This window comes from Medicago sativa, chromosome 4, assembly GCF_051527215.1.
Source record: "Medicago sativa cultivar Bolivia chromosome 4, Bolivia_mono, whole genome shotgun sequence".
Classification (NCBI taxonomy): domain Eukaryota; kingdom Viridiplantae; phylum Streptophyta; class Magnoliopsida; order Fabales; family Fabaceae; genus Medicago; species Medicago sativa.
Window position 1 is genome coordinate 23965569 of NC_140752.1, and position 14148 is coordinate 23979716.

Here is a 14148-nt window from a genome sequence, read left to right on the forward strand (position 1 = left end):
TTGAAGGTTGAGAAATTGGTGTTATTCTCATTTATAGTATTTTTTTTGTTAGAGTTATTTTGCTCCTCATCTTGTATTTCATTTTATATGATTCACAATCATGCATTGTGTTAGATCATAATTAGGATTTTGATATTTGCCTAGTCATTAATTTGTTTGTTGAAATGTCTGCTATAAGCTGCACACATATCATATAGTTTGCTTCAAATCTTGCAAAATACATCATGAGCTGAACAAAATTTTATCATGCATTTGGTTCTTAATGAAAGTTGTGATAGCTTTGAGTGATATCATGGTGGTCACTATGTGTATTTGAACAATATTATGCGCACCTTTTCGTCTTTTCATTAGGTCCGGTTTGATGTTCATTGCTGAAGTATGAAGGCATGTTTTCTTTGAAATAACCCTTATGTTGTTGCTTCTAGAATTTATCTTCTAATACAAATGAAATCCCTTTTGTACAAATTAAGGAGTAATTCTATAAACTAACATAATTTGATATGTTTCAGATGGTGCGCGCCAGCGTGTTTTAAGCTTTTGTGATTTTATAGATCATGTAGTTGAAGAGGGTTCCCTGTTCTTTTCCCATTCTTTTTAGAATGATGAAATCTTAGCTTAAAATATTATGTTTCCAGTTGAATATGAATTTACCAAAACACAATAGAAAGTCTAAATTTATTATTCTTATTTACCTTGCCAACTAGTAAATGCTATGGTTAATATTTTTTCCTTTGTGTTAATATGAAGAGGTATATGACTTTTAACATTTTTTCATTTAATTAATCATGTTGTGTGATTCCGTTTACAACCGAACTCTTTTTAATTTCATTAATCTAACTGATTCTTTCACTACTATTATTAATGAGCGTAAGAATTTTGGTGTACACTCTATCATTTTTAAGCCTTCTGATTGGTATGATATAATGAACCTGTAACGCCCTATTTCTATTAAAGCGATAAAACACGCGAATAATACAATATTCAAGAAATAGACGCTACGTCTCACCTAAACAACAACCAACATGCATATATAATAATATCTCAACAGTCACAACGGATATAATCAATACATCTCCAAGTTAATACATATGTCATGGTCAATAACACCAACATAAAATTCTCCAAAACTCAACAATGAGTACATCTCCAAAATAAATAAAATCCAACAAATAAGGGACACCGACTCAACCTAATCAAAGCCCTAAACTACGATGCCAGAATGATAACGGAGGCTAGCTCCCGCTATCCAAACATCCACCAAGCAACTCACCAAGCGACTAATCCTGCACAACGTCTACCCATCCATACAGACAGGTACGCGGTCGAAACCACTGGGGGTAAGCATTACATTAATCATAAACAACATATAAAAACATAGCATTCAAGGATTCATACATATCACATATACATAACCATCCCTCCTAGAATACTAGCATCACATGATTAATATCCCCCATTATTTGCACCTCAAGCAATCATAGCATAAGAGACATATTCAATCTCAAATCAAGACATCGACACAAGCTCATCATTTATCAATAACAATCAATGAAAGGATTACTCACCTCATTCTTCACTTAGCATACTTAACTCAACAAGTACAGTTCATCATTTCAAAGTTATAAGCAAGTAATCATCATCATCAAAGAAATCACCACATCATATGTGTATATACATATACAAATCTCACATCATCATTATTATCAAAATAATTATCTTCAATTGATTCACCAAGTGTATAAGTAGAAACAAGTAATACATGCAGTTAGAGCATAATTCAATTATTCACAACCGTCAACAAATCCACCAATGTACATATACACCAATCCACATAATCACAACATTCAACAATTTCACCAATGCACAAATTCACCAAGTCACATATTCAAATATGACACGACTCATCAACTACTCAAATGCATGCAATGTTCTAAACTCCTCTAGATGCATGTGGTGCCAAACTCCTCCAAGGTCGTCACCTTATGATGCAACAAAAACATCATTATCAACGGCTATAATCAACGGCAATATGGATACAAGTATCCGGTCAACGGCAATATGGATATAACATCCGACACGACATATGATGCATGAACATATGACTCAATCCACAATGCATATGTTCACAACAATTCAACGGCTATAATCAACGGCTATATGTATATACACGCATTCATCACCAATCACATCAAAACTAGCATGTATAAACTCACCACCAACAATCAACGTCATTTTCATATAATGATTCAACAACATAATTCATCATCATGATTTAGCATATATGCATTCATCAATAATATCACCATCAATTAACATATATGCAAGTAATCGACATCAACAACATCATTACAACTCAACAACTCCATATAATCTCTCGCAATTCAAATAAAGGAGAAAATACAACACATTATGATAACCATCATATTCAACACCTAACAACCATTCACACATCTTCATATAATCATATCAAACTATCCACAAAAGATTTGTCAAGTAATTGGACTTCAAGATTATTTTCGACAAGTTTGTCTCTAGTTTCACAATTTTAAAATAATTGAAGCAATTAAACCAAAACCAAGTAAACAAGATTTAATGCCTCAACTAAGTATACCTCTAGGCTACTTATAAGTACAGTAGAGGATACAATTACGTTTCACCGGCCAAAAGCGACAAAATCATGAAAATCACAAAGTTCGTCTCTCTTTATCACTTTTCAAGAAATTTCCATTTTCATTTCAAAACAAATTAGATTCATCACACCATCAGTTGAATACTCTAAAACACCTTAATTGAACTTAGAGAACATAAGTTTGAAGTTAAGAAACATTCCACAGAGGTTGGGTTGACTTAGAAATAGTTATGCGGAATTTTCGTAAAATTTCCCTAAGACCACCTTGGAGTATTTTCCTCATAACTCACAAACAAAAAAAATCATTTTCAAGTCAAACCAAAGCCTCTGGAAAGCTAACAAAATTATTTACAACTTTCATGTTTACGTCAAAAGCCAAATCAAAACAAAAATGTGAGAAAAAGATGCAAGAACACAGAACAGGCGTGCTGTATGAACAGTAACCGCTTCTGAACAATTACAGCTTCTGAACAGTGCTTCTGAACAGTAGCAGATTTTCAACCTTCACGTTTTCGCGCATAAAAATCAAACCGTTAATCCGTTTTCGACGCCGTTTTCGCCTATACGCTCCTGACACTTTGCTCTACCATAATCTACAGAAAAATTCAAGTTTCAACCATCCCAAAAATCATTTCTCCCAAACCTCACATAATCATTTCTTTTGCAAAAACGCTTAAACACCGACATTTCACACGAAAAACCCGTTTTCTCCCAAACGACTCGACTAACACAACCACCACAAGAAAACAGAAATTCTACCAAGTCCAATTCAATCAACAATATCAAAAACACAGCCAACAACCTCATATTTCAAAATTTCATTTGAGTCCTTCACATGAACAACTTAACATAAACTTCACCAATTTGAACAACAACAACAAATCTCATCATAATTCATCATTTCAATGATACTCATTGCATCAATTCATCAACAACACATGTTAAAGCAACAACAACAACATTTGAACATGAATTCATCAACAATTCAACAACCACAACTTCATTCATCATCAATTTCATACAAAAACATATCATGTTCATATCTACCCATTTTGACATACAAATTCAACAACAACAACACAATTAACATTCCATTCATGTACATAATCATGTCAACAAAATTAAGCACGAAATTCTACAACCAAAATCAAATTAAGCACTTAACCACAATTATGCAAAGAATTAGGGTAGAATTAAACTAAAGGATTATGATTAAAGCCTAACCCCCTTACCTTAATTCTTCTCAACACCAACTAAGGCTTCACTTTAACTCCAATACTAGCTCCAATCCTTGAAGCTTGACCTCCCTCTAGCCTTCTCTATATCTCCTCTCCAAACCCTTGTCTTCTCTCTATCTCTATCTCTATCTCTTCTCAATTGAAAATGAAAATGTTGGCAAAAAACCTATTTCTTTTACCAACTAGAGCTTATATAGGTTCCATCTAATTGGGCTCAACTCACAACACCTTAATGGGCCTAACCCATTTCTATTCTAACCCAACAATGTTACTACTCACTTAACGGTAAAATGTAATACTTACGGTCACCTACCGGTAATAAAATAAATTACTACAACTCCCTAGCACTTAGTAAAATAACAAATCTCACTAAGCACTAACAATAATCCTCAGCAAAATTACAAAATTACCCCTACTCTCAAAATGACCAAAATACCCCTAAGTCCAAAATGACTAAAATACCCTTCTAACACTGAATTCTACAATTTCCGGCCAAAAATACACATAGAGGCAATTAATCACATAAGAGCACATATAACACACATAAATAAATAATAAAATAACCCTAGCGAAAAACGGGCTGTTACAGAACCAATCACACTTTCCTTGCTTCCACAACACTTTGAAATGCACACTTTGAAATGAACTTAAACCATTAGCTCATTTGTTCCAACCTCACAAATTGTGTCACTATGAAGGTAACATGACTTGTTTAAATAGGTTCTTGGTCATTGTTGTCTTGTTTCTATGATATGTGTGTAAATGTTTTGGTGTTGTTGATACTCCTCCTGACACAAGCACCTCACAAAGTTGAAATTCTGTAACAACAAATGTAAAAGATAGGTCTGCTTTAACAGTGGAAGAGATGTATATTATATGAACAATTTAATATTTAAGTCCTTTTTCTATATTGGTGTCTTGCTAGTGTCTGAGTATCTTCTGAACTCATTAACATGGTAATTAGAAGTTTCTTTATTTTTTTACAATTGAAGATCTATTTTATGATGAATCCTTTTGTGGCCTGAAAGATTCCTTAATGTTTAGGTTTTTTGTTTCTATGATCTGTGTGTGCTTTGGACAGTATGTGTTTCAAGACTATAACATTAGCCATGCCGCGCCTTTATATTTTTAAATTTTATTAATTGTTTATTTGGTTCCATTGGAAAAACTCATGCTGAAGAGGACTTGAAGCAATGGCATCATCGTATGAGGAGAATCGACTCAAAAGAATTGCAGAGAATCAAGTTAAGATAGATGCTTTGAGTCACCTCTCTCAATCCCTTCACAACTCATCATCGGTCAGTAATAATCTCTCACTCAAACTCTAGTTTTTTGAAATTGAGTTTGAATTTGAAAGTTTCTGAAATACTCTACTAAGACTAATCAACTGAAATTACCATGTATTGTTTATATATGTCAAATAGAGGCAGAAGCAGGGGAAGTGGTAAAGGAGCAATTACCACTCATCAACATGTCTCATCTTCTGAAACTAGCCCAACACCTACACCAACCCGTCTGCTCATCCCCAAACTAATCCAACACCGGCCATTTCTCCACAATTAAGAAAAACCCTTACACCAACCACATCTATTCATCCACAAACTAGCCAAACACCACTTATATCTCCACCATTACAAAAAAACAAATCAATTTGCCCCATCAACTCTCCCCAAAACTAGGCATGCACCTACCATATCTCAACCATTGCAAAACACCTCTATTTATGCCCCATCTCATTCTCATTCCCAAACAAGCCATGCACAAACCATTTGCCAATATTTACAGACTGCATCTGCATCATCTCCTTCTTCTCAATCCCAAACCACCCACACCCATCTTCCTTCTCATTCCCAAAGTGGAACATCCATAGATATGCTACGAGATCCTTCCATTGATAACAATTCACAAACAAATCCAGACACAGATATATCATCCTTCACACCGAATAACATCAAATGGGGGTCAAAGGATAGATCAGATGGATAATTTTGGATAAGATCAGAACTTGGAAATAAGTAATTTTTTAATTTAATACTATCTATAATTCCATAGAATTATATAATGTTTTAAATTGCATCTTACAAAGTTATTTTTCTTAAACTTTCAGCTTTTATCCACAAGAGGCAGTGAGAAGTGCTATAACAAAAATCTTCAAGGAAAATTTTGGTGGGGCATGGTCATGCTGGAAAGATGTAAAAGAAAATGAAGATATACCTTTAGTTTGGTTTTATGATTTTAAGGTATTTTTGTGATATAAGTTGTTTAAAATTTTCTATCATGTAGCATAGGTAATATACCAACAGAGGTAGTTACATAAATCGGTTGAAACAATTGTTTCTTTGTCAATGAACATTGTGATATGATATACTATAGTCTAAGTCATGCATTTTTGTGTTAGTACTTAGTATAATAATATGATAGTATATGATATGAAATGAAATATGAAGCTTTATTGTTACTTAGGTTGAAAGTTGATCTGCCTTTTCAAATACATAGCTTCATGACATTTTTTTGTTTGTATGCTAAATTCAAGTGGCTTGAAAATGATGAAGCTAACATTATAAAAAGAGCTTTAATAGGAGGGGGAGGGGGGGGGGGGGGGGGGGGTCTTCAGTGTTAAAAAATGCCTTCTTCAAGGTGTGTAGTGGTCATGATAAAGGCGAATGGATTGGTGTAGACTTGAAACAATTGAAGGCTAAATGGCAAAAAGAGAAATGGCAAAAAAATTTCATGACTAATAAACTAAATAGGCAGTCTAAAGTTGGACACAATGTTCATAGTGCATGATCCATATCTTCCAGAGTACATAGAAAAAAAAATGGTTTGTAATTATTTTTCTTTAAATTCCATTTTAAATATGTTCATACTAACTTGTTGTTTGTTGGTTATGTTTTATAGAGTGGAATTGGATAGAGAACCAACATGGTTTGAATTATACGACAAACATCATAGACCAAAAGGAAAACTAGATGAGTGGTTTAATGAAACACAAGCTATGATAGCTGTATGTATACACACGTCTTTTTTTATTTTTTATTTTTTGTTATCTTTCATAAATCTAAATTATATTACTAATAGTAACTCTTTTTCGCAGAAAATGTACCAAACTCAAATGTTTGAGAAACACTCTCAAAGTGGTGAGATTAGTAGTCAACAACCTACTGAAGAAATTGACAATGGTATTTATATGGAAATTGTTGGAAGCATTAACAAGAAGGGGCACATATTTGGATTAAGATCTCAAGCTGTTGTTGTCAAAGAATCTTCGAGACCATCACCTTCAATTTCTACCGATGTAGCTTCTTCGAAAAAAGTTGCTGCTATGGAGGCTAAAATTGATGCATTAACCGCTGAATTTGAAAAGAAAAATCTTGAACAAGAAACACTAAAACAGAAGATGGAGCGCTTGGAGCAAATGATTGGGAATATTGTTCCTAATGTGAACACTTCAGTTCAGCCGGAAGGAGAGGGTGATAATGGTAACAACGAGATAGGTGAACTTTAGCTTGGTTGCTTTTATTTTCGTATATTTTGTTAGATCAAACATATCATGGTGTTTTATATTTTAGACAACTTTATGTTGGTAACTACTAAGTGGATTGATGGTAAACTTATCTTGTTAACTACTAGGTGGATTGATGATAAACATTAGTTTGGTTACCTTTAATATTTTGATATTATGTGGTGATTTTTTGTTTTTAGGAGTGTACTTTGTCCCTTCTCCTAACTTGATGGGTATCAAAATATTATTGACATTCTTGAGAGTTAAAGTTAAATGTAGCAAACACAATGAATATTTTAAACATTGTTTTAGAACTAAACAGTGGGAATATTGAGGCAAATATATATATATATATATATATATATATATATATATATATATATATATATATATATATATATATATATAGAGGACATATCTAGTGAGAATGGTCTTTTTGTGTGAGAATATGAGAATGAGTTTTCAGCCTTTGGATTAACATTTAAAGGCTGAGATTAAAATGCTCTATTAAAACAACTATGTGCTTCTCCATTTCTTATAACAACGTTCACCCCTTCTTCTTCCACATAGCTGCTACCTTTTTTTTTTGTTGAAAAAAATCAACAAACTTTAATGATTAAAAAACGTATTACACCTTCTTATCTTTTCTATAGATTGAATAGATCTCTTTTTTCTTGTTCATATTATTTTTTCTTGTTATCAAATTTGCTGTAACAATCATCCATATTAAAAAAAAAATCTGCCTCATTCATCAATATTTGTGAACCCAGATTCAACATCTTCAAATTCATGAATCCAAGTTTAATATCGATTATTTTTCTTATTTGTGAACTCAGATATTGGTCAATCCCTAAACTAAAAGTAAAAGAGAAATAGAGACAATTCAGAACCCTAATTCTCAATTTTTTGAATCTGAAAAAAAAATCAAAGATGAAGTAGTTGATCTGAAAAGATGATTTCAAACCTTTTTTTTTAACTGGAAAACAAATTTAAAAAAAAGGGGTTGTTAATGTTGATGACTCTAAATTTTCATCTTTAATCCTCTTTGCCTTCAACAGAATAGAAGAGAGAAGTTTAACCTTTTCCATATAGCGATGCGTTTAGAGACAATCTGAGTAATCTTAATGTGTTGTTGTTATTGGAAGATGAGAGTGAATAGGAGAAGATGAGTTGGGGAATAAGAAGCATGTATGTGGAAGAAGAAGAGGTGACCGTGGTTATAAGAAAAGGAGAGGCACACAGTTGTTTTAATAAAGCATTTTAATCTCAGCCATTAAATGTGAATCCAAAGGCTAAAAATTCATTCTCATATTCTCACATAAAAAGACTATTCTCACAAGATATGTCCTCTATATATATATATATATATATATATATATATATATATATATATATATAATACATTTTAGAGACGAAATTTCAGTTTGTCTCTGTTTTGACGGAATATTAATTAATAGAGATGGAAATTTGAACCTTTGTGACAAATTTTTAGAGATGGATTTTTTATATTGGAGAAGGTATTTTCCGTCTCCACAAAGATGGATTCTTCTTAACTTTCAGAAAAGTGTGGGCGACGGAATCTATTTGTTAGAGACGAATTTATTCTGTCTCTGATCAGAGACGGAAAATGAAAATCCATCTCTAAAGAGTTTAGAGACGACAAAAACAACGACATACCTTATTTCGTCTCTGATTCTGTCTCTGACACGTATAGAGACATATTTTTTTCATTTTAGAGACGGATTTTGCCCGTCTCTATTCCTAATTTTTCTAGCAGTGTACAAGTTATACTTAGAAACAACTTCCGGCTATTGATGCTCAAACTTCATGTGTCTCCAACTTATACATTTTCAAAAATAAATTTGTGAATGCTAACACACCTCTGATTGGGTTAGGAAATCATGGGTATGTTCAACAACAAACTTTGTAGCTCGCCATTCACTTGGAAATATATCATGAGACTTTTGTAATAAAATTCGCAAATGAGTTTTACATTCCCACTTTGATGTTTCTCTCTTTCTCTGCTCTTTTGATGGTTCTATGATTTTCAAAGGGACTTTACCTTCACGATTGCAAAAAAAACCACGCCTACTAATAATTTTATTTTGTTTGATGAATCTACCCTTGTTAATTGAGAACCCATGTTGATATGCATATCACTTATAAAAGACAAATGCTTCTTCTTCTCTAAGAAAAATTTGACCAACAAAAGGAAGACAAATATTTGTCTCATTACTCGCTCCATCATTATATACTTCTTCTTCTAAAAACCCATTGATCTCAACATTCTGACTAGAAGGTACAAGATTTTGTTTCTCAATACTACTAATTATATTACCTTCTAACACATCTTTCGCCACAATATTACAATCAAAATGCTCAACGATTGTTTCTGAATAATCATTCTCCACAGAAAAATCTTCCACCTGACATTCATTCCAATCAAAATTTCTTATATTGTTACTCATGTCTATAGAAGTACTAATATTCATTATGTTATTATCATCTACAAATATATCAAAACAATAATTACATGATTATACAAAAAAAAATTATATCACTATATAAACAGTAACACTGTATCATACAAATAACTTATCCTTATTTCCTAATCTTTGTTAACGCTGCTAATAACACTCCAAAACCCTAATACTACTCCTTTTGGGCACCAAACTACTACTCATCTTGCCATAATTACTACGCAACTAACCTCACGTTTTACAACACCAAATTCAAAATACAATTCCCACCAAAACTATATATAGAGTATTATGTAAAATGTGGCTTTCTATATTCTAGCTGCCCAATAAATTAGGTGTGTATTTCCCATGCAGTATGAATTTATTCATACACTTTCACTCATATCTGCCTATATATATATATATATATATATATAAAGTCAGGATCCGTTGACACCTGGTGTCAACGGATTCGTTGACACCAAATCTTATCTGTCCTTTTTTTTCATCTTAACGGCTGACAGTTATTCACTTTAGTTGTTTAGGTGAAGACTCCATAGCGGATAAAAGATACAACACTTCTTCTTCTTCCATTTCCTGAATTCTTTAATTTTTGCAGAAAAAGTTTCATCATTTGATTCTCTCTTATTTTCTATTTGTCCAGAAAAAGGGAATGGTTTTTAATTATGATTCTCACAATTTTAAAACTTTACCAAACTGCACTTTGTTAGCTTCTCCTTTTCAATTTGACGGCACTACCCTAGGAGTATCTAAATTGACCATTCAGTGATGGTGTTTAACCTAGAATTCTACCAATTCAATAGAAGCATCAACCAAAAAAATTACATAAAAAAAACTCAACCAAAATACTTATTTATCTATTCGATACCCTCATATCCAATTGCAACAGTCATATTTTATTGCAATCCATACAAAGAATTAGCCAAGAGGGAAGGGAGATGCAAACAAGAATAATAATTGGTGAGTGAGGCAGAGCGTAACAAATTCTCCAGAAGAGAATGAATATCACGTTATCACCAACTTTCGTCTTGGCTGCGTCAGGAGATTCCCATTTTAGTTATGGTGTGATTGAGTGTTAGCCATCGGATTAAAAAATTGGATGGATAAGATTTGGTGTCAACGAATTCGTTGACGCCAGGTGTTAACAGATCCTGACTCACACACACACACACACACACACACACACACACACACACACATATATATATATATATATATATATATGTATATGTATATGTATACGTCAGTCTTATGATTCATTTTGCAAGTAGTATTCTACCACATCTTCCAAACTTAGTGGAATGGCAAATAATAATGTTCAAGCTTTGCTGGCTTACCATCGCTTGACTGGTACAAAACCTGCATCACCACGTATAATGCTTTATATTTTGTTCTTAGTTGTTATCATGTAACTGATGTGAATGTTTGTTTTTTAATTAGGTCCCTTGAATCTCAATCATGTTTATGATGTAGATAAGATGGTTAATGATTTGCGCGTCAAATACCGAACCTTCGTGGTCAATGGAAACACATGGTGCTTGCTAGAAGACTTCAGCAAGGTGCGTGTGTGGTTGTTGGTGCAACACATGCTGGGAGTAACACTACCCAGTATTTTAGGGTTGTTCGTGCATGATTGAAAAATGATCGAGATATGGGAAATTTTAGTGACATATGGATGAGCTCAGTGTTGCATTGTCGTGTTTTTTGTCTTTCATTGTGATGTTGTTTTAGTTGCCGTAATCGAGTCTGTCATTTGAGTTTTTTGTCTGTTTCTTTTATGTCATTTTGTTAGTGGTTTGTTGTTTGAGTTTCCTTATTATTATTTAGTGTTGCTTTGACCTTTGAGTCCAAAATACAATCCTGCTGGATGTATGTACACCCTCCGGTCACAAATATAAGCAAAAATTCATGTTTTATATTCATTTAATAAATGATGTATGTGGTCTTTATTGTAGACAACATACATCATTTATTGAATGTATCTAAAATATGGACTTTTGCTTATATTTGTGACCGGAGGGTGTATATCCTTTTTCTGCTGGATGTATGTATATCCTTTTTGCTTGATATGAGTTTAGGGTATATATTTTAAAATATGATATGCATATTTAAAAACTCTATAGGAACCCATGACGATATTTGACAGAATACAATTTGTATATATCCAAGAGCCTTCTTGGATATATTGTTTTTACCCCAAACGGCCTATATAGAAAAAATATATATAAAAAAGAATGACTAAATTTATTATAAAAAAAAAAAGCCTCCCAGGCCTTGAACTTAGGTCAAGGATGCTTCAAATCATGGAGAAAACCACTGAACCATCACACATCTTTTGTTATTACCCCAACACTGAACATATATAACTCGTTTTTTATAGCCTTGCATATGAAAAAAAAATATTTTGGGCCCAAAAAAATTGAGGCCCGGTGTCATAGTCCAGCCTCGACGGGCTATGGGCTGGCCTGGCCCTGTACACAAGGCTTCTCTAAAAAAAAGAGTACACCAGGTGGTGTTTGGCCTAGCTTATTTTAGACTTTCTTTCTCCTTGAGAGAAGAAGCCGGGCCAAACAGTTTTTACTGGAAGCGTTTAATTGAAAAAGTAGCTTTTAGAATACAAAGGAAAACATGCATATTATTTTGTTCTTTTTTTTATCGTTCCGATAGTTTATAGTTTTTTTTTTGTTTGACTTAAATACTTTACACATTAAATAATAAAACTTAGACTTTATGAACTGTAGAACAAAACTTCATGCATCAATAGTAAAAAGGTTTTGTTAACTTGTGCCCTAAAAAGATAAGAAACTAAATGTAGAAATTTAATTTTGAAAATTGTGCATTCATAACCTTAAAAACTTCATTCTATTTTAAGATCCTTATCTTGTGCCCTTAGGACACAAGTTAACATTTTCCATAGTAAAATAATTCTTCTAAAAAATAAAATTAGAATAATTGTTTTTACTCTCAAAATAATAACTAGCACAGCTACACATCCGTAAAAAGTTACTGCTAAAATTTACTATATTTTTTTAAAGAAGCTATGTTTAAAATTTTAAAATTGGTTATCGAAAAAAATGTTTTTATTATAAAATATTTCACTCACTAATAATTATGTTTTATAAGACCAAGATTTAAAACATTTATTTACTTTCCTATAAAAGCATTTATTTACCAAATATTTTTCATTTTTAAAGGTAGCTCCTAGCAACAGTAAAATTAATTTACCAAACAACTTTAACTTTATTTTCAAAGCTGTTATTTTTAACTTTAAGTGTAAATAGCTTCTATGCTTGAAAAAAGTTGGACCAAACGAAGCTGCGTAAATTTATTTCTAATAGCATTTAATCGCAAAGATTTATTTTGAAAGGATTTAATTAGAAAGATTTGTATTTAAAACAAAATAAAGGAATGCAAAAATCGTGTATAATAATTTTATAAAAGGAAAGGAAAAATCATGTATTATAATAGAACGAAATATAGCATATTCTTATTTTTTTATGGTATATTTATGTTGGAAAAAGATTCAAGTGTAATGTTATAAAAGTAAAATAAAAACGTGTATTCTATAAAAAAAAAAGTGTATTATTTTAAATCAGAACCCGTGCCTATTTTCTTTCACTTTTTTGGTTGACGGAACGGAAGTGTAACCAGTGGCTCCCCCCATATATTTAATATATACCATATTGGGCGTACAATACCATCTGGTTTGCATTAGCGTGGTGGTAACTGCATGCGTTTTTGCGTGGTGGTAACTGCATGCGTTTTTTAGCACAATGTCATTCTCATTCAATGGTTCAAGTCCTTCTGGTTAGGGTTGGGAATAGGCCAGGCCGGCCTACAGGGGCCCAGTGGCGGAGCCCTTCATGGGCTGGGGTGGGCCACGGCCCACCCGGAAAAATTAAAAAATCAACGATTGTAGGTTTATTTTGCGAGATTTTATATAATTTTGTGTTGGTTTTAGGTTTCGGTTGATCCAAATTCCCGCAAAGTGGTGTAGTGGCCCACCCGAAAAATTTAAATAATTCAATTATAGGTCTATTCTGTGAGATTTTATACAATTTTATGTCGGTTTTAGGTTTCGGTTGATCCAAATTCCCGCAAAGTGGTGTAGTGGCCCACCCGAAAAATTTAAATAATTCAATTATAGGTCTATTTTGCGAGACTTTAAACAATTTTTCAACGGTTAATTTTAGTGGCCCACCCCAACTTTTTTTTCTAGCTCCGCCACTGCAGGGGCCTACGGCCTAGCCTATTAAGGCCTGGCCTGGCCTGGCCTATTTAATTAAAAAGTCAGGCCTA

The 14148-nt window shown here is 32.7% G+C and overlaps 1 protein-coding gene across 1 annotated transcript; it reads left to right on the top strand.

Annotated features, from left to right (window-relative positions):
* Positions 1 to 6528: 6528 nt before the first annotated feature.
* Positions 6529 to 7372, top strand: LOC146927144 (uncharacterized). The gene is made up of 2 exons (XM_085707020.1): positions 6529 to 6871; positions 6962 to 7372. Exons 1-2 carry the CDS (start codon positions 6638 to 6640, stop codon positions 7370 to 7372), a joined length of 645 nt encoding a protein of 214 aa, XP_085563146.1. The 5' UTR covers positions 6529 to 6637.
* The last annotated feature ends 6776 nt before the right edge of the window (positions 7373 to 14148 follow it).